A 21,913-nucleotide genomic window follows, 5' to 3' on the forward strand; every position below is an offset into this window, starting at 1 on the left:
CTTAAGTAGTAATACATACAAAATAAATATAATATACATATAAATATATACGTATATAACATTTATTTTATAAACAATGCTTTTAATGTAATATTTTTGGCGAATTTTTTTAAACGGAACCATAATTTTCTATAATTCAATTTTCATTTTCGCTCATTTTATATGTAAAAATTTTTTTAGCACCGCATTTTCTCACATTGGAAAAGTAGTTGCCAATAAGAAAATGCACTACTAAAAAGTTGATAAAAAATTTTGAAAAAATTCTTGAAGCTCTATGAGAAGAAAATAAACAATTTTTGTCTCTTGAATTTCTGTAAAGTTGATAATACTTGCGTAAAAAATTATTGAAAATCAATATTTGGTGATTTTTAGTAATTGATTTTGTTAATTATTGCAAAAATTGCAAAATGGTAGAGGACTTTTAGATTCAGTTTAGACTCAGGTTTTTTTATCTCTGCAAGAATTTTTATCGTTACTTATCAAACACCTTGTATAAAAGTATTATAGTTATAAAAATAAGGAATACAAGAATTATTATTATTATTATTATTATATTTCCTATATTTAAGAAAATTTGTAATTGTATAAGTGTGTGACATACAACCCGCATAACTGCAACTGGGCAACTACAGACTTTTAAAAAATGCGATTAGAATTATTTTTATTTATATTACAATCGATTTTGTTTTCATCACTTTATGTATAAAATATTCAGACGAGAGATATTTATGGTCAAATTGAAGGCGAAGGTGATTTTTCAAGAAAAAGAATAAAGAATGATTTTCTTCTATTTATATTATTTTATTACTATATTTGAAATGTATAGAATTAATAATATAAAATATTGTGTTATTAAACATAATTTGTTTAAGACATACCCAAAAATTTCGCATGCCTTGTATTTTACCACAATTCCGTAACTTATAAGAAAGCAAACTGCTATTTTTTGAGTTTTCCTCTTCCTGAATACTTTGTTCTACAAATTAAATCTAAAGTAAAACTTTATTAGAAAAATTTATTATCAAACAACATTACACTCTAATTTTAATGTTATTTATATTGTTACCATTTCATAATAAATTATTTTAATGACTTATTTTGGATTTAATTTGTAGAGCAGAGTATGCTAAGAAAAACTTCAAGATCAGAAAATAGCAAATTGAAATCATAAAATTGTGACCAAACACGAAGCTCGAAAATTTTCAGGCTTGTCTTCAATGACAGAAATTCCTTTTTAATAAATTTTGTATTATAAATTAATTTTCTGCATGTCAAATATAATAGTAAATCATCTAAACTTTATTGTAGGAAAAGGAATAAATGAACATACCTAGAAGTGTGTCCATTTATTTCTTTTCCTACAATAAATTTTCAAATTTTTCTTCTAATTCACATAAACCTTCTGTCCTCCCTTAAAATAAAATAAATTCACCAAGAAATAAATATTTGTGACGAGATATTTCATATTTTGAAATATCTTAAATTAAAATATAAAATATCTCATAAATTTTTTAAACATAAACAAAGTTATATGAACTAGTTGTTAACTGCTGAAGTTTAATAATTCTTGTGGAATATATACAAAAACGAAATAAATGATTCAATCTATCACTAAGATCCAATTGCATCAACGTTACTTTGATTTTAAGTGAGACTTAAAATTGTTTCTTTTTCGTTTTAAAACGAGACAGAGAGAATTTTAAGTTTCGCTTAAAGTCAAAATAACATTGGTGCAACCAGGCTTGAAAAATAAGTCATTTGTATTTGGACGTTCGAGAGGATGTTAACAATCGTTATTTTTTACGTATATAAAGTTCCAGTCGTATCATTAATTTGTAGTTATAAAAATTATGGATTGTTATTTGGTTTTATTAACTAATTGCAACTTATAGCATTTTCTCTTGACTGCATTATTGCTCACTAATGCAACATTCAGACAGTGTTTCCTTGGCTATCCATGTTTCCTTGGCTATTGGTAAGCGAATTCATTCGGTGTTTCCGTGACTACAGTGTAGTGCAAATTTTATGCATGAAGTGGGATTTGGCTACATCGTATCAAAGCGACAATGTAGAATCAGTGTGATATTTAAAATTTGAAAATGGAAGTCAAGTGGGAACAGAGTTTTAGCGTAATAATGATGTAATATACACCATGGTGTGCACTCTTATTTTATATTATATTGAGGACAACTACATTGTCCAATGACTAAACGCTTTATAGAACTGCATTGATTTAATCTGAAGAAAGAATTACTGTTAATCAGAACACGTCTATTAACAGAACACTTTTTGTTAACAATTTTATATTCTTAATTCCAAATTTATGTTAAATTTGTTTGAATATACAGTGTATCGATTATCGAATAATTTAATTGTTCTGTTACGAATCTGATCATTATTTATTTTTCAACACTGAAAATGAGCGTGACATTTTTGTTTTTGTATATATTTCACAAGAATCATTAAACTTCAACAATTAATTTAACAATTAGCTCGTATAGCTCTTCTTTTATTTTTGTCTTATTTAACTGTGACTGTATTATTGTATTTCATAAATTGTTTTTCAATTTTGCTTTAACACTTTTATATATTGAATAATGAAAAAAAATCGATAAAAAAATTCATTTAACTTTGTTTAAAAAACAGGACTTGCTTTCAGATTCATCAACATTATATAATTTCATATGTCAGGAACTTATAATAAGACAAGTTTGTTCCTATTCTCACAATTTATATATGCATGCACATACGCATACAAAATAGGTATACATTACACTTATGAACATATATATGTGAATATCTTAAGAAAAATATTTAAAAAGAGATAAACACGAAGCAAGTGAAAAGTTATACCTGAATGTAAGATCCAATGCGGAAAACAAGCTGTTACTGTCTTTCGTTTCAGCATCGATAACCAATTGTCGCAAGCTTTCGTAAATAACAGAATCGAAAAATGCAAGATCATGGAAACGTATAGGCCTTCCTAGGATATATTTGATTACATGGCGATTCAAAAATAATGGACAAAGCTCATTTTGTAAGAGGCACAGTCCTATAAGTCTGAGAAAAATACAAGTAGGTTTTGATTTTTACTAAGAAGTATACATGTATTACATAGAAAAATATACCATCACTGAAACATTTTAAACCCACCTGCCTACGTTCCTGAACGCATTCATCCGTTCATAGCTACCTCTGCCTTGCCTTGGCGTATAAAAGCCACGTTTACCAGGGGAATAAAAGAGCGGAGCATTGTCCTCCGTATCATCCAGAATACTATTTTCCATTTTTTTCTTACTTGCCGCGCATCGTTCGGTTAAGCTGAATACATCGAGATCCAGCATTTCGCTGGTCAAATCTTGAGTATGAGTATGAATCAAGTCAAATGCTTCTTCCACTCTCTGTCGGAGAGCTTCTTCCGAAGCCAACAATAGCAATAACTGGGATGATGACAGTTCCAGCAACATGCCAGTTATTTTTTCAGCCAACGCTGGTCGTATAGCGTGCACCTATAGTAAGCAAGCAGTAATTATATATACAATACAAAAGAAACAATGTCAAAAATAAATGAATTTACATTTTACTTTTCGCAAAATAAATGTAAATTTGACAAATGTCATACGAAACCTTGGGATACAATCTTTCGCCAAGTTGTTGCTGATTCGTAGTTAAGTGATCATTATTCGGATGGTTTATCGGTAAAGGATGAGTACTAGACGAGCTACCAGGTGTCGAACTATTATTTCCTTCGATCGTATTCGAAGGATGGAAGGAACGAGCATCGAAGGATAAAGCGCGACGCGTCTCGCGACATTTTCCGGAAGAGCGCGTATTCTGAAATGAAACAATATCCATATGACGAGAATCAATCAGTGACTAATCTCACATCGACTCGACATGTAACATACCTGTCGTCTAAGATCACGGTCACGATCTCTGCTTTTCAGTTTCTGCATAACATTGTATTGTGTATATTTCGATTCTATTTGTGCTGCTTCGAGATTCGGGAGTTTTTCATTTGCGAGCAATGCCTAAAAATAAATATATAAATATAATCGATTTCGCAATCAAACCAACCTGATTAATTCCATATTTTGGACTTATTACGGACTTCGGCGATCGCTGTGTAAAAGCTTCGGGTAACGCCAGCTCCTTCGCCAGGTTCATCCTTGAAAAAGACTTTAACTCGACTTACTGCCAAAGGAGGAGTATTCGAAGAAGCTCTTCTATTATATATATTGTACTGCGCATTTAATTCTTTCATTGTCTGTACTAACAACTGTGTTCTATCTCTTTCCACCTGTTGGCCAATTGCATAATTTACTCATTTTTTGTACTTGAAGCTTATACATTTGGACAGTTACAATATTATTCTGTAGATGAATTGTACGTTACTTTTTGTTGTTACACACTACCTTTATAGTAATATCTTTTTGTTGTGAATTTCTAAGTTTTTCCATATCTCTGCGAAATTTAGCCTCCTTCACGGGAAATCCTCCTAATTCAGATACCACGGATCCAGCTTCTAAACCTACATCTTCCATAAAGACTCGTCCAAACAAGTCTAATGATAATCGCCATCGTCCTAGCAAAATATTATGAGAAATATTCGTTCCGATCGATGATACTGTTCTGACGGATTCTACTGGACTCGTTTCAACAGTTTCATGAGCGGATATCTCGTGGCTCGTGGCAACTGGGTCAACTTCCTCAGATACATTTTGGCTTTCGACGGTTGGAACAACTAATATCTCTGGCGCTCCAATTTTATTCGTGTTTGATTCCTTCAGAAAATAAATCGCGGAGCGATAAATATTAAATATTGATACTCATTTGTTCAACATACATAGTATAGTATCGTGACGCTTACCGACATTGTTCCAGCTCTAACTATAACGCTTCTATTATTTTTGCATATATCTTTGCCTTTGGTGCTAATTGCTGTATCACCTTGATTATTTGTAGATACTATAATTGGTGCTCTATCAATGATTTGTTCCGTTACGAGAGATGAGTGACCTTCGTTAGCATGAGTAGATAATTTTAATTTCTCCTGAAACACGAATTAATAATTCATATAATTTCTTAACATATCGCTGGTGAAAAATTGCAACAGCTCATGTAAGAATGCTTTAATATTATTATTAAAAAATATATTACCGCGTATTTGATGGAACTCGAATTTAGGTCTCCTACAGAAATAGAATTTCTTCTCGAGTCTATGTTAGAATTCGGTCCTTGCACAACTTGACTGAACGTTGGAGTTACCGTGCTATTTTGACTGTCCATACCACGCGCAGAGAGACCTAATCTCGTTGGCAAACCTTCCAAAGGATTCTGACTAGATCCACCTACATTAGAACAAGTTGGTTGTCTTGGAATACCAAATAGATCTTCACGTCTTGAGTGTGGCTGCAATAAATGTGGCTGATCAGCTAACGGCAACGCTTCACTCATTACGGTATCAAACGGATCTAGAGGCGGGCAACCAAGGCATAAGGTAGAATCTGATCTCTGCAGAAAAGGATGTTTTCTCCCTTTAGGGGCTGAATTGCTATGATTTCCAGATCCACATATAGGTACTTGAAGTAAATCCGGATAATCTACAGAATCAGTTTCCATAGCAGTTGGTGCTGGCGAATTATATTCCTCACCTTCATCATTGTCGTTTTCATCCTAATAAAATTCAATGGAATTACGTAGAGTATAATTTTCGTTATTTTCAATACTCGAAAAAGAACTTTGTTGCTAATCATTGAATGTCGCATTATAAAAAAAATGTTTATAGAATCAAAATAGAAATTCATATTAAATATTTACATATACCGATTTCAATTTCTACTTAAATGTCGTGTTTACAAAAAAGTAAAGCGCATATTCGAAACTGATCAAATTCTACAAACCTGGTCATTCCAACTGGAATAACTGGACGATTCCTTCTGAGTCTCGCTTCTGGAGGCGAGTGGTTCTGAAAGAGAACGCATATAATATACGAGTGCATCGAACACATAAGCGACATGTCTTAAAGCAGAAACATCCAACACTGGCAAGCTATCTCTATGCTCGCTATTGTGGGCACGCATTAAAGACAGACAATATGATAAGAATTCACGTCTCGCCGAGTGCGCATCGCCACCTGAAAACAGATTACGAAATTCCTTTTTATAATTCTTTGATAGGACTTTGAAAGAACTATATAATAGAACTAAAGAATGATGTAAAATAGACCAATTCACCTTAAAAAGTATATAACGTAAATTATATATATAATCTTATAGATTTTGAGTCGCTGAATATGATGATGCCGAATAATTGATAAAATTTGATTTGTTTAAGTCTTGTTAAAGTCTTAGTATTATTTATTTGTCTAAAATCCAGTGTATGGACCAGCACTTAATATAATGTGGCGATATAGTATAGAACATGTCAACAAAAATTTCTTGAGCACTCATATGTTGATGATAGAGATTAAAAATATAAATTTATAAGTAATATTGTCATTGATATGTTACCTACAAGTTACTTTTAATTTATATAAATGATAATGTTTACAATATTATTCGACGGAATGTCATCAAATATATATCATCAAATGTACTCTGCAATTTCTTGAATTTAATTTTGATACATTCGATGATATATGTTTTTGACAAAGTTTTAATCTGGATGAAGCTTAGAAAAAGACAGGTTTACATGATCAAATCAAAAGAGAAATTTGCGGATTTATTTCAGGGAAAAAAATAAATGTATTAGATATAGATGTATTTTTCCATTTACACGTTAATTATTATTATATTTGAGATATAGAACATTAATTTATAATACAAAACTTATTAAAAATATAAAAGTTTTCTATAAATGGGTGTTTCCCATTTATAGAAAACTTTTATATTAAAAATAGATTCGAAAATTTCAAGTGTGTTTTGCCACGATTTCATGACTTTTTTTTTTAAACAATCTGCTATTTTTTATCTAGTTTTCATCAGAACATTATTTTACACAAAAATGTAAAATAGACCATTAAAAAAAGAGTGATTACAAAATGACAACAAAAATTTCAATTTTCGTATAAAAATTGTAATAAAAACGTTATAGTTTTGTGAATAACATTTTTCTAATAATTTTTTTAAGTTAAAGTGGAGTGATATTTGAGCTCGTTTTAGGCTAAATCTATAATACAACGTGTCTTGAGAAAAAATTAGAGCAGAAAATAAACTGTTTCTTCGAAGAACTGAATCATGACAAAATTTGAAATTTTCGAGTCTGTCTTTAAAGACACAGGATATTTTCACACTTTTTTAGTAAATTTCTTATTATAAATTAATTTTTTCTACATCTCAAACATAGTAATAACTAATATTTAAACAAAGAAAGTATTTCCTGAAATAAATTTGCAATTTTCATCTTTAGTTTGACTATATAAATCTCTTGTTCTATCAATAATAGAATTACATATTCTAGAATACATCAAAAGCATGATGTGACATTCAATAAAAAAATAAAAATAAGATTTTTTAAAGTATAATAAAAACTTGAATATAAACCTTCGCGTTCTCTGTTGCTCCTTGGAGGTTCGCCAACGCCTGCAAAACCAACGGTGAGTCGTGTTGAAGCTTGAGGAGTGGAGATATTTGAGCTCGTCGTAGCAATACCACCACGAGGATTTCGACTTGTATTTCCTTGTAGAGTCAGTGAAAGAGCGGCTGTATTTAGTAGACCACTAAAATTACCTCCTGACAAAGATGGAGTGTTATTAAGAGGGTGTTCTGGGTGAGTCGGGTCTGCGCTACGCGTCAGAGATACTCCGAATCTTAGTTGCGCTTCCGTAGCATCCATCACCGTAAGCAACCAGTCCCACGTAGGCTTTAAATGCGCTTCTAAATATGACTACAACAGAACACAATTCGTTTTATGAATAACAATAATTCAAACCAAAAAAAATTAAGAGGGCATATATAGGCATTTGCATACTTGCAAATTTAGAGCGTCCTGAAAAGTAATTTCCATCAAACGTGGTAAGGCAGGCGCTAAATTCTTATAATCTTGCATCATGACTAATAAATCGGCAATCTGTCGAATGACAATTCCGAAGGCTCGTGCCAGGCAACTGGCGGTGGTCCCCATAGTTATGGGTTCTTGCGCGGTTGCGACAGCCGACGTGGCAGTAGTGCGTCTCAAAGATGCGGGGTCAATAAATACTAGATTGCTTCCGCCCGTCACTCGCAATCCCGCTGTACGCGTATTCGATTCGCGATTACGTATTGCCCACTGCATGTACACGGGCGCGAGATTGTTACGATGCAAATGACCGGAGGTTCCACTAAAACAAAGAAACGATGTTATAATCTCCGAATATTTTATATATTTTAATGCAATTTTGAAATAAATAGAGCAACGCAAACAATATAATCTGTATTATAGATAATTAAATTAAATAAAAGAAAGGGATTCCAAAAACTATATTCTTTTTTTTCATAATTGAAAGTGTGTGTGTGTGTGTGTGTGTGTGCGTGCGTGCGTGTGTGTGTGTAAAAGAGAAACTTAAGATAATATAAGGAAAGCTGACTATAGTATAGTAATAGCTGACTATAGTATAGTAACGAGTACTATACTCTTCTGTTATTAGTCTATTTTTTCTGTCATCCTAATTTTTTAAAATAAAATAAAAACTCATAAGTCACACGAGAGTATATGTAAATATACGTAGATGTATATGATATATTTATTGTTGTTAACTAATTGTTTGACATTTCGCATTATAAAAAAAAATCAAAAATATAATTTTTTTAAAAAGCAGATTTTAAATTTAAAAAATTTTTTTAATTATCCTGACTACCAATAAATTCTATGGAAATTCCTAATTTTTTAGATTTTTCTAATAAAAAAATTTTTTTCCAATTAAATCCTATATCTAAAAAATAAGAAGCGAATATTTCCTTCGATTTTTTATTAGTTCTTTACATTACATCGATGATATAATGGAGAAAAGAAAAATATAAATAGAACTAAGATAATGACATAATTATAATTAAGAAAAGATTGAGAACAGTTTACCTCCTGCGTTCTAATTGTTCATCACCAATTTGAAATTCCTCATTATCTTGCTCATCCGTTTCCCCCGCTTCACTCTCATCGTCCTCCTGTTGGCTCGATTCTCCTGATTCGTCCTCGGGAAACAGTAATATCGATCCCATTCCACCATCGGATCCCGCAGTCGCACCCGTTTGCACACTACGTTGCGCCGACGCTGCATCTTGATTACTATGATTATCATCCGAATCGGATTCAGTTTCCGCTTCGGCTAAGAGATCCAATTCCGTGTCTGATTCACCGTCTCCCGCTTGTTCTTCACCAACACCACCGGCGTTCGAATCAACCTCACCGAGTGGCTGATTGGTAGCAGTTCCAGAAACCCCAGATTCCTCGTGTTCGCTCATATCACCATCCATATCCATAGGGACTTCTATTTGTCATGTATTTTATGCGATTAAAAACATGTATTGTTACGTACAAATTAGAAAAACTTCTTCATACCTTCTCCACCTTCTGCTTCATCTACAGCAGAAACATCTCCTCTTGAAATACTAATATTATTGTTTCCTTGTTGCGTTTGTAGCGCTGCATCCAACGTCTGTGAACTGACGCCACTGTGAGGTATCAGTGGCTCTATAGAAAATAGTTCCTCTGATCCATTAATCACTTCGATGGCAGAACTCGTTAACGTAAAGGGTGCGGTTGGACGTGCTACGCCCAATCTGACTGGTGCTATCAATGAATCTGCTGTCTCACATAATTCTTCTACAGCTAATTTGATTAGCGCTTGGAAAACTTTTCGACACTTCATTAAAGGTTGCGAAGCCTGACTTGTGCTGGAAAAATGCAAAAAATAAAAATCTCTTTCTCAATCTTAATAAAGATATTATCATGATTCATTCAATTAATTCACGAATATATTGTTCAAAGAACAATGCTAATCACGTAGGTTTTATTTTACTTGTTAATCATCAAGGAAATAAAATTTTTCGGATTTTCGATTTTTTTTCATTAAGGAATAATGTTGTACAATCAACTAAAAAACGGAAGCATTAATCCCAAAATATAATCAAGAGATAATGAAGCACCTCGTATATAGCTAAACACATGAATACATGTAATTTTTTTTACCTTCGCCTTTTTGTCGTATTCGGTGCCATTTCTATAGTAAAGATGACAAATATGCGCGCAACGGATCTTACGAATCGACGTGCTACATTATTCGCTTCCTCTTGTCGTCCAGGCACAGTCTCATCTTGTAATTCTCTGATCAAAGTGGTAAGTAATGTATCGAGCATCTATAAATATTGTACAAAATTTGTTAGTGTATAATCTATATAAAGAAAAAATTGTGTATATGCATTACTAAAAATTGTGTATATGCATCTACCATATTTCACTTACTTCGGCACTACATTTAACAAGTAAGGAATGCGTAAATTTATCTAGTAACGCGGTACCACTCTGCCGACATAACTGCCCTTGATCACCAAATAATTGATCGGTACCATTCTCAGAAACGCCTGACATGATCATACATTGAACAGCTGGCCAATCATTCAATAATCTTTCGAGTGCCTTTCGACTAAATCGAGGAGGTTCCAAATCATGATCTGGCATGTCCGACTCTGCGCCTAAACCTATAACAAAAATTATGCAATTTTAGTTTCATAATTATGTCAATTTATATGAATATAAATTAGCCTTAAATCGATTATTATTGTTATTTGAATACATAAATATAACAATCTAAAAAATAGAGTTAGAAAAATTACTTTATAAAAATAACTCGTTACTATTATTTGTTTCTAATTAAAAAAGTAACTTATTACTGTTACTTAAAAACTAATGAGTTATTACAATTTCTGTTACTTTCTCATCAAATTTTGATAATCTTTTTTTTTTTTAGACTGATAATCCAATCTATGTGGATCCAGTCTATGTGATAAAATGCTAATTGATCAGTTCAGCACAAAATCTATAATAGTTATAATTAATATGATCAAACATAACACTTTTTTTTTAAACTCGCACTTTATACATATGTTGTATAAGTAATAATAAAAATAACAATTATATTTGTTATCCAAAAAATTAACTACGTGAACTTTACAAAAAAAAAAAAAATGTAAAGTCGCTATTGAAGAGATAATTATAATGAATTACAAATAATGCGTTATTTCCCAATTCTGGTAAAACAAAATTTATTATTTATATTATAAAACAAAGATATATAACAAAATAAAAATTCTCTAAAGTAAAGTTTTAAACTTGTATAATTAAAATATAAAGACTGTAGAGTGCATACCGTCTGAAGTAGGTGCTTTACGACTAGCTGAAGTTGATCGTTGTCTAGGTGCTGATCTAAATTGACGTTGTTCGACTAATTGTCTTCCAACTGTTTGTACCAGGAATAATAAGATACTTTCACCTCTGAACAAGACATATATAAGATACATATTATTGGAACAAAAATAAGTCTTCTTCTTACATACTTATGAATATTTATGCATAATTGTATAATTTACCGTGAATTAATTTTCGTGGCGAGATCGGTGCTATTTACAAGACGACATAGCAAATCATATCTCGCACCTTGATGACCAGCAATAAGAGCACGACATTTACATTTTTCCCAACAATCACAGTATGCTGTAGGTGAGGTTCTTTTGAGCTTACAATCATGACCTCTATGACAAACACGAGCGCATTCAGTGCAGCAACACAAAGATCCCGTTAAACCGCATGTTCTACATTCGAAAATATCCTTAAAATAAAAATAATTAATTTAATAAAAAGATTTCTACATATAAATCTACATTCTTACACACATAAATATATATATTCAATACTTGATTAATATGCTCTGCTCCAGTCCACGTGAAACTACATGTGTCATTGCAACAAGTAACAAACAATGGAGATAGATCTGGACTGGCATCAGCTGGCAGTATCATAACTGAAGTATCTTTAGCATCTTTGCCAACTCTTTGTATAGTATCCAATAAAATAAGAGCTGCATGATACGCACGAACTGATACGGCGAGCATGAGTGGTGTTTGTCCTTGACCATCCCTTTTTACATGTAAAAAAATACAAAAATTAACATAAAAGAAAATGTTAAAGAAGATTAATGCATAAATATATTTGTTCTTGCTTTTTAGAATTATATCTGAATTTTAATCATACTTTGCTGTTAGTAATTCCCTTAAGTGCGGTATCAAAATATTATTTTCGCACATGTATTTCAATATATACAGTGCATTATGTCGCCTTTCAACGGAATCTATAATGTATGTATTATTAGATGTAGCTCCAACGCCTGAAATAATAATAAAAAGAACAATTATTTGTATTACACGCACGCATAAAAATGAAATTTAAGTTTAGAAACAGGACGGCTTATATGAATACATAACTAATAAATAAAAGAGAAGCACTTATAATAAAATTAGAATATATATATAATACATCTATATATTTTTTAAATCAAATCTCAAATATACATAGTGCGTCAAAATCCAGACAAATTGAACATTTTCTTTAAACAAAATGTTTTTAATGAAAAATTGTTTAATTAAATATTACAAAAAATCTTTTTACATGACACTTAGAGGATCCCTATAGAGCACAATTATTCGATATATCCCCCATTAGCTTGAATGATGGCCTCTATTTTCGGTCTAAAGCGTTCGCACGCACGCTGTAATGTAGCACTATCCATGCCGATGAATGCTGCCTCAATAGCGGTCCTTAATGACGTCATATTGAAATGTCTTGTTTGTGACTCTTTCAACTACGCTCCATATGTAGTAGTCCAAGGGATTTAAATCTGGGCTGTTGAGAAGCCAGAATTCTTTAGACCAAAACATATCGACGTTGTCTGAAATCCAATTTTGAATCATGACTCGTATGAGTCGATGCACCGTCCTGCTGAAAAACGTATGACCTTCCGGACGCCACAATTTTCATCCACAGTTTCACCACATTTATCAGAACGCGCAACGATTGCCCTGGGTCATCCGAAATGCTTGAGCCCTTTCAACAACTACGGGGGGTCCTCGTGATGCGTTCTTTCGAGACTCTTCCTCGCTGGCATACTGGAACCTTCGTTGGACTGTTCTAAAGCCGTATATTTTGCTACAACATCGGCATAAACGGTTGAGCAAACGGTCTTGGGTATCCAAAGAAATCCGAATTATTTCCGTTACTGAGTGCCCAGCGCGAAGACCTTCGATGATCGCGGCCTTCGATAATCTTCGATTATACTCCGCAGATTATAGTTCCTTATAGATTCTTAGTTTTAACATCGTGGCCATTTTGAGAATATGACTGTTTACTAGAAGCATCAGGCTTTCTCGGACGCCAACAACAACTTCTGGCGGAGGCACAAATATAGCGGAAAATTTAAATTTAAAATTTAAATTGAAATTTGTCCGGATTTTGGTGACGCACCCTGTATAACTACATTGATTGAAATCAAATTGCTACTTTAAAAAATATAGGCAAACATAAAGAGGTATTACTTACCAGACTTCATCATAGATATACTAGCAGCACCTATGCTTAATAAACTATCCTCTTCTCCTGATGTATTATCAAATGCTTCTGGTGGCCAACTTAATGTCGGAATTGGCTCTTCAATAGGTGCAGAAGTTCCATCTACTGTATTTGATACTAACTCACGTTCAATAACTATAATAATAAAAAAAAAAAAAAAAAAAAAAAAACAAATTAAATATAAAAATCAATGAAATACACATGAGAGTAGTTCAAATATGAATAAAACATATTTCGTGTAAGTGCAAATCTTATATCAAGTAACAGATGGAGGTGATCTTCTCATAGACTTCTATACATTACACTATGGTGTAATAAGATAAGGTAAAATATTATGCATAATGGCGATAGTAAATCTAATAGACATTAGAAACAATTAATCAAATTGTGTAAGTAATAAAAGAATATAAAGAATTATGAGATCGTCTCTCGTGAGTAGATAGAGCAGACTGAACTGAGTCCTTTATCATTTTGCAATTTTCGCAATACTTTAGGAGATATTAATTTCTAAATATCACTGAATAAGTCTATTCACGCAGACTACCATCAAATATATCAGTCCTGGTAAATTTCCCATCAATCGCGGTAAATTTTCAACGAGTTGAAATTCTGAATTTATCACCTTATAGCTTAACAATCAACGTTCAGATTTTTCATTTTGTTTATGCTATAACTTTGAAATAGATAGAAGAGTATATACTACAGTCTATATGACCAGATTGACCTTTCTTTTGCGGCATTGTGCAATGGGAGGCGACAATTATATATTACTTATTTCTATACTATTCCTATTGCTGTTGCCTAACATTTTAGTTGTTTCTAGCAGTTTAGTGTAATATATATATAACTCTGTGCTTCCATTTCAGTGTAAATACATCACTCGGTATAAAATGTCTACCAATGCTAATTGTATTTACATAAAAAGAGTTTCATTCATATTTGAATTCTCGTTTGAATTCTCTACATTAAAATATTATCTTTTTTAAAATATCTACACTCATATTATAAAATCATAATGAATATTGTACTGAATACGTTACCTTGTTCAGTTTCTTTATTAGAAGTTGGTGAGCACATGTTGACACAAGCGTGAAGTATATTTCGATTTCCATCGCAACGTTCCTTCAATATCATTTGAATTTGTAAATTTGCACTTGAATGTGTCAAGTTGTTCTCTACAAAATAGAAAAATATAATACGCATATGTATTTTTGTGAAATTTTCTATACACAATGTGTAAAAAAAACTTATATTTATATGTTTGTTATACTTACTTAGATCTTGTTCCAAATTACAAAATATCTGCTTCACACTCTCATAATCACATCGCAATATACGCGGCATAAGCAAAAGATTGTCGAATGCTAATGCAATAACTGCAACCTGATTCTTTAAATTGGTCGAATTGGAACAACTGGGAATGGGAATAGTTGCTGCACCAATACAATTTATGGGAGTTAGATCCAACCAATTTGGATCGCGTATAGCGTCAGCGCAATCTTTCGCGATTGGATAAATGGTATTATTACCGTCTCGTAAAATCATAGAACATTCAATATTCTAAAAATACAAAAAAAAAAAAACATCGTCTTCAAAAACTTATATATATTTTATTTGTAGATGCGATTAAAACATACCTCTCCTGCGCTTGTAAGATTGATATTTTGAGGTTGCAATCCCAAAAATGATGAAATATCAGATGGAATATAACAATCTTGAACATATCTTCCTGTACTTAGATTATATACGACATAACTTAATTTATTTCCACTTTTTAATATAGCATGAACACCTGTAAATAAATATCCTTTATTGATTAATAATACATATTTTTCATTAATTAAGAATTTACTTTTATCTTAAATAACAATCTATACTGAAATGTGAAGACTATCATATTCTTCAAAAAAAAAAAAAAAATACGACCTTGTCCGTCTGTAGATATAGTTAATAAACTATCATTTGAACCCTCCACTATATTGACTCTTCTAGGCGTTCTTTGAAAACAGTCCGGAGCTCGTGGATTCAATGATGATTTAATTACCTATAAATATGTAAATTATACTTCAAATATTGGTTGTCCGGAAAGTTCGTGCCGATGTTGAAGAAAAATTGAAACGCAGAAGATTGAAATTTTAGTATACATTTATTAAATTATATAGGTTAGTCGGCACGAACTTTCCGGACAACCCAATATTTAGTGATATATTATACGTAAATATGCAATGATCATTACCTGCAGTTCATCTTTACGTAAAAGTCTACAATCCGCCAATAATTTCATTGGTTCTTCTGTTGTAAGATCTTTAAAATCTGAAGTACTAACATCTTTCTCTTTAATTTCTTTTTCCTTCTCTTTTGAATCTTTTGAGAAGAATTTCACTGCGACGTAGCAACCATCAACTTTTATAACTTTCCCTGTTAATAAGAGACAATAAAATTTTAGTCTTACATAATATATATTCCTATTCTTCTCAGCTTATTCTAATATATTTTATTAATCACAAATAAATGAGATCGTACCAATAGGTACAGTTTTGACATCTTCAACAAAAACAACATCTTTTAATTGCCAATCCTCTTCGTCCTTTCTATCAGATTCTCCTTCACTTCGAGGTGCCATACGTTTTTGTCGTTCTAAAATTATATTTCGTAAAGATTTTTATTACTATAATACATCAAGCTAAATACTTTAATATAGCTTTTTCTTGTAACATTTAAATAACCAATATATATATATATATATATATTACTATGACTTGTTGTAATGCTGCCAGTATCACTACAAGTACTCGAAGCTGGAGATGGTGGAGGAGGCATATCAAGCCTATCAGCCGTTTCTTTGTGATTCGGTTTGTTTACAACTCCTGTACTTCCATTTCCGTTAGACTCGCGTTTATCAGTGTTTGCGTTAGATACGTGTGTACCAGCAGGCAATATTTTAAATCTACAAGTAGCATCCACATTCCATGCTGCTGATAGCAATTGTCCCACTTTTGGTACACCGTTAGCTATCGTGAATCCTTAAAAATAAATTATATACATTCAAAGTTGAACAATTATTTCAGATTATGTGTGTTTAAGTCAGTTTATAAGTTATACAAGATCCTAATGTCTTACCAATAGCTCCCGGCTGATAAACTGGACTATTTTTCATGCACACGTGCGTTCCATAACTGATATCACTTGATAAGACCGTAGATGGTCTATGCTTACGTGATTTAGCTTTATATTTTTCCCACAATTTCTTACGTTGTGCAAACGGTAAAACACCCCTAAAAGATGTAGATATTGAAAAATCTTGTCTGTTTTACATATATATAATATATATAAATTAAACTTAAAACAGTTCATACCACCAATATAACGTTCCACTTTCGAGTCTTGCAACAGTATATAAAGCACAAGTGTGAAGTGATACAATTCTGTCTAATGTAAATTCAGTAAAAGCTTGCGCTGGATGTTCAAGGCGGGAAGCAACATGTCCTAAAAGTTCATCGAGCCAAGTCGCTACCTTTCCACTTTCTGTGCTAACAGAACATCGAATTGCCGTAGCAGATATATTAATTATCTTTTCTGTTATCAATGCTAAAGGAATAGTTTTTGGATGATGTACATTCGGATTCTGTAAAAATTTCAAAAAGTGAAGCATATAATAAAAATATATATATATAATATATATAATTACAATGCTACATTTGCGTCAGTACTTCTGTATTTTTATATGGTTCCGATTCTGTCCATTTCCATTGATATAACTGTCCTGATACGGAAACTGCAATTAGTTCACTGTAAAGCGATGCGATTTGTACAAAGCGGGGTACTGGATCGCAACTTCGATCGTGCCACCATTCTAATTCTTCGGCTATCCATAGTGGACTCTGCGAAGCCAATTCCTTTTTTTTGTTATCTGGAATATTAAAATTAAAAACTGCAATCTTCTATTCAATAAATGTATTTAATTTCTTTTATAAAATACCTGAATCTTTTTCCCATGAATCTTTAAGAGCAGTTTCCAGCCAACGTCGCGGTCCATAATATTGACGATCTCGCCATCTGCTAAAACTATCACGATCTCGATCTCTTTCATGAGATGAACGCTCGTTTTCTCTATCGTTACCTAAACGACGCGAAGAACTTCCACGACTAAAAATAAAATATCTTCTTAAAAATACACACACATATTTATTACATATTTATTACATATTTATTACATATATTTTATTAAAGAGTAACATATATACATTTTTAAAACTTTGCAGACTTTTAAGTCACTAAATTCAATAAATTTACTTAAACACATCAATTTTTTGAAAGTAAACAATTTTTAAAGTAAACAATTTTCTATTTTGATAATTTTGAGATTATCTATCCATATCATTTCATTGTATTTGACATCTTTACATCACCAAATTTGGCATTTCAAAAATTTCTAATTATTTTAAACTACTTGACTTAGACTCTCTAATTTCGTTTAGAAATTTGCTAAATGATTTATCGAAACTGGATAAACTTTTAAAATATCTTTATTCAAAAATCTAGAGAATGTTCTCAATTATTATTCTACGTTTGTTCAAATCAACATTGATTAAGTATCTTTTACATACAACTTTTATATAACTACTCGAGCAAAGTTTAAAACTATCTCTTTAAAATATATCTGCTTGTCTATCTCTCTTTCTCTTTTTCTGTGTATAATCATTACATGTATATATGTCACAAAGTGTTAACTACAGTAAATATATATATTTATTGAGTTAACACTTTGACAATTGTAACATATGTAAAAAATTGTAAAATTGACAATTGTAAAAAATTAATTACTGTCTTATTCCAGTGTATCCAAATACATCTTCAGAAAACATAGAATCAGCATCAATTATAACTGAATGCTCATTACTAAAGCCACCATCTAATAAAGAAATAAGATCTTCTGGAACGTAACTATCTGCTGCATCTTCTGCATCATCACCTTCTTCATCTTCTCGTGACAAAAGATTGTTTACTGCTAAATTTACATCTAGATTTGTACGCTGCAATATTAATAAAATTATTTTATTAAATTATGTAATTTTTTATTATTTTACATTCTTTTTATTTACAACATTAATATTAAACCTGTAATTCTCTGATAATAAGATTGCGACTTTTTCCTTGCAATACAACTTGTGCCTGAGATATTAGATCTTCCGGTACAAATGGTGCTGGTACAGAGGCGATAGGACGAGAATTGCTACCACTTCCTCCACCCATAATAACTCCAGGTGGTCCTATACGACCACCACTTCCACTCCCTCCACTGTTGTTACCTCCACGTATCGCGGAACTGTTACGCATGATTCGCGCACGTGAACGTGACATCCCTGTTCTATTACCACTACTGCTATTTCCATTTCCATTTGGTGCAGAATTAGAGTTTCCAATATGATTTTTATTTGTACTAAAATAATAAAATAGACATTTTCTGATTATTGCATAAACTGTCCTTTCATAAGGTGACCCTAACATGGTCAATAATACTGATCAGTATTAACAAATATTATCAATATTGATAGTGTATGGTTAATATTGATGGATTGACATAGAATATTGACAATAATCTGAATTTTGATTCTCAAACATCAATATCGCTTTATTAAGAACCGCATCATAATATCACAATATCATCATAAAAAATATAATGTATATAAAAATATAATGTATATAAAAGTGAAATATATTGTTAATAATATTGATCGTGTAAAGTTATCGTATAAAAATATTAAAAATATTGATGCATACTGTCAGTATGGGTGAGATTTTTAAATTTATCGATTGATTAATCGCTTATTGATTATATTGAAGCAGCTTTATAGAACAAAAATTGTATTTGCACACAATATGATCAATCAATGAATTAGAAAACTCATCCTTACTGATTCAATATTACTGATCAGTATTATTGACTATGTAGAGTCATGTATACATTTGCTCTATTTTCACTCACTTTCTATTAGGTTCATTTTTACTCAAATCCAATCTATCTGGTAGCACTGTAAATGCAACTCTAGCTATTCTATTGTCATCCGTGAGAAAAGCAATATGGCTTGGTCCAACTACAATACGCTTTATTGATGCTTTTAAAGAATTAAAAGCTAATGGTGTTACGAATCCATATCTATTTATTTTATCCGCTATTTCCCTCAATCTAAAACAATATAAAAGCATAAAATACAATATTATTATATTTTAGATGCATAAAATAGATTAAATATATAAAATAGACAATTATCTTTTTGAAATTAAAGAATATAAAATAAAAATGTTTTTTTCCATTGCTATTGCAAGATAATTTTTTCATTATAGTGGTAACGTATTAAATATATTACAAGTTTGATAACAAGTTTCAACAATGCATTATTTATTCATTATCTCTTAACAAATATATCTTGCATTTTTCTGCAATTATAAGACTTGAAGCGTACATGTAAAAACAAGATTAATTATTGGATACCACATTTTTATAAATTGCCATTAAAATATGGCGAGGATAATGTCAACGAAGACGTACATTTGTTACGCTAATACACGCGAAATAAGAAGAGAAATGGGAATAACGCATACGTAACAAGTCACAATATGTCGTGACATGTTGCAACAGTAATGAACCACTTTGAAATAAGAAAAAAAATAGTATTTTTTCTCGGGTATGATATATAAATTAGAATGCAGTAATGTGTGAGAAACTGATAGCAGATGAAATTTCTCACCTATCATTGAGTTGGTCATCAGTTCCTGGCAAAGGATGCACGACAAGATGAATCGAAGTCATAATGACTTCAAACTCACATGTGTTCGACGTCAGATCGTTCTTTCACTGTACACAAAATTTTACTGAACGACGAAACAATAATTCAGCCATGTTTTTAGTGGAACATCCAGTTACATACCTCAGGCAAACATGGCGTGGTGTTCTCCGCGTTCATAAACGCATCGCTTACATATCTTCTTCTTCTTCCTTTTTTTAGTCTAGGGCCGATTTCGCCAATTTAATCGACGTTTAACTAACCAATCGCATTTGCTGTTTAGTAGAATTGATTGGTCAATTCTAGTAAACAGGTAATGTTATTAACTTTAGTAATTCTAGGAGCTTTCCAGCAAGAGTATGATATACAAATTGGACGAGTTCAAGACGGCAAAGCGGCTAGACATGCTTACCGAATGATTGAATATGATTGGTTTAATCTATAAGCAACAACCAATTATGCTCATTTGCTTAGCAAGCAGGCTAATCGCTTTGTCAACTTTAATAAGCTTATTGACACAAGAGTTATCTTATCCATAGTGGAATTATATAAGGTGAACCATTGCGCATAATGGCAGAGTTTGACCAATCAAAATTGTACTACTTTGGAATGTACTTATTTGCAGAACGAATCATATGAATTTCTGCATCAAATAAATTGATTGGTTGTCAATCAAAAATTGATTGGTTGTCAGATCTCCCCATTACTTTCAACCCACTGCGCATCCGTGAGAATGGTTCATCTTACTATACTTACATTATGATCTTATCCTTGTTCGATAATCAGTGCTTTCCATTTGATACAAATCGACACAAGATGCAAGTTCCATGATGCAAGTATAAATCCTGTTCTACAACAGAGGCCTACCGAGAGTTTAATTTGGATCAAAATGTAAGAACCAATCAATTACAATCGAGTATTCTCCTGTCGTTCGACTGTAATAGAAAAATACTCGACTCGATAGTTGGTTGGTTCTTCTAAGTTTATTCGCGTCGCATGCTCCAACATGTTGGATAATATGCTCCTACCATAGCTCTTACTCTTTCCAATGCGCTTAATAGAGTGAATAGGAGCTGTAGTAGGAGCATGTTGAAGCATGTTGGAGCTTGCGACGCGAACAAACCTTCTGATCCGGTTTAAACCCTTGATAGAAACTAGGCCATTGTAAAGACTTAAATACAATAGGAATAGGGAATAACAAGCTGTCCAATCAGGGGATCGATTATGTATCTTGAAACGAGATGAAAATTACAAGTGAGCGAATTTACTAGAATACTAATAATTTCATTGATCAACATCTAATAAATTTACTCACTTTTTTTTACCTTGTTTGAAGATACAGAATCGATCTCCAGAGCTTTGATATCCGATATCTGATAGATTGAAGTCATTATTCCTTATTTCTCATTCCTTATTCCTTCTATTGTAACTGTATCTTAAAAGAGTGAAAATTTGAAACAGAATGTTGATTCTTTCGTATATTTTAATAAAAGCTTGCTTTCCGATATGCAGATTATATATATATATATATATAT

The 21,913-nt window shown here is 31.7% G+C and overlaps 1 protein-coding gene across 2 annotated transcripts in view; it reads right to left on the bottom strand.

The window, feature by feature from the left end:
- LOC108687863 (E3 ubiquitin-protein ligase UBR5) overlaps positions 1 to 20,535 on the bottom strand; it is a 21,687-nt gene extending 1,152 nt beyond the window's left edge. The window contains exons 1-35 of one of the 2 annotated variants that reach the window (XM_018193875.1): positions 20,343 to 20,535; positions 19,580 to 19,780; positions 18,712 to 19,033; positions 18,418 to 18,626; positions 17,573 to 17,739; positions 17,304 to 17,503; positions 16,950 to 17,218; positions 16,714 to 16,868; positions 16,347 to 16,616; positions 16,117 to 16,230; positions 15,830 to 16,011; positions 15,520 to 15,637; positions 15,231 to 15,385; positions 14,868 to 15,153; positions 14,634 to 14,768; positions 13,564 to 13,728; positions 12,223 to 12,319; positions 11,886 to 12,108; positions 11,562 to 11,800; positions 11,342 to 11,466; positions 10,438 to 10,673; positions 10,165 to 10,331; positions 9,535 to 9,869; positions 9,055 to 9,463; positions 7,972 to 8,320; positions 7,545 to 7,887; positions 5,904 to 6,136; positions 5,161 to 5,676; positions 4,871 to 5,053; positions 4,416 to 4,784; positions 4,112 to 4,300; positions 3,909 to 4,031; positions 3,628 to 3,834; positions 3,154 to 3,509; positions 2,854 to 3,060 (exon numbers count right to left, since the gene is read on the bottom strand). In XM_018193875.1, coding sequence (XP_018049364.1) covers positions 2,854 to 3,060; positions 3,154 to 3,509; positions 3,628 to 3,834; positions 3,909 to 4,031; positions 4,112 to 4,300; positions 4,416 to 4,784; positions 4,871 to 5,053; positions 5,161 to 5,676; positions 5,904 to 6,136; positions 7,545 to 7,887; positions 7,972 to 8,320; positions 9,055 to 9,463; positions 9,535 to 9,869; positions 10,165 to 10,331; positions 10,438 to 10,673; positions 11,342 to 11,466; positions 11,562 to 11,800; positions 11,886 to 12,108; positions 12,223 to 12,319; positions 13,564 to 13,728; positions 14,634 to 14,768; positions 14,868 to 15,153; positions 15,231 to 15,385; positions 15,520 to 15,637; positions 15,830 to 16,011; positions 16,117 to 16,230; positions 16,347 to 16,616; positions 16,714 to 16,868; positions 16,950 to 17,218; positions 17,304 to 17,503; positions 17,573 to 17,739; positions 18,418 to 18,626; positions 18,712 to 19,033; positions 19,580 to 19,780; positions 20,343 to 20,404 — 7,916 coding nt within the window. In that variant the 5' untranslated portion in view covers positions 20,405 to 20,535. Of the gene's footprint in view, positions 1 to 2,853; positions 3,061 to 3,153; positions 3,510 to 3,627; positions 3,835 to 3,908; positions 4,032 to 4,111; positions 4,301 to 4,415; positions 4,785 to 4,870; positions 5,054 to 5,160; positions 5,677 to 5,903; positions 6,137 to 7,544; positions 7,888 to 7,971; positions 8,321 to 9,054; positions 9,464 to 9,534; positions 9,870 to 10,164; positions 10,332 to 10,437; positions 10,674 to 11,341; positions 11,467 to 11,561; positions 11,801 to 11,885; positions 12,109 to 12,222; positions 12,356 to 13,563; positions 13,729 to 14,633; positions 14,769 to 14,867; positions 15,154 to 15,230; positions 15,386 to 15,519; positions 15,638 to 15,829; positions 16,012 to 16,116; positions 16,231 to 16,346; positions 16,617 to 16,713; positions 16,869 to 16,949; positions 17,219 to 17,303; positions 17,504 to 17,572; positions 17,740 to 18,417; positions 18,627 to 18,711; positions 19,034 to 19,579; positions 19,781 to 20,342 lie in introns of both variants that reach the window. The other variant, XM_018193873.1, reaches the window with a different exon arrangement.
- Between the last annotated feature and the right edge of the window lie 1,378 nt (positions 20,536 to 21,913).

Source organism: Atta colombica, unplaced genomic scaffold (assembly GCF_001594045.1).
Source record: "Atta colombica isolate Treedump-2 unplaced genomic scaffold, Acol1.0 scaffold219, whole genome shotgun sequence".
NCBI classification, from domain to species: domain Eukaryota; kingdom Metazoa; phylum Arthropoda; class Insecta; order Hymenoptera; family Formicidae; genus Atta; species Atta colombica.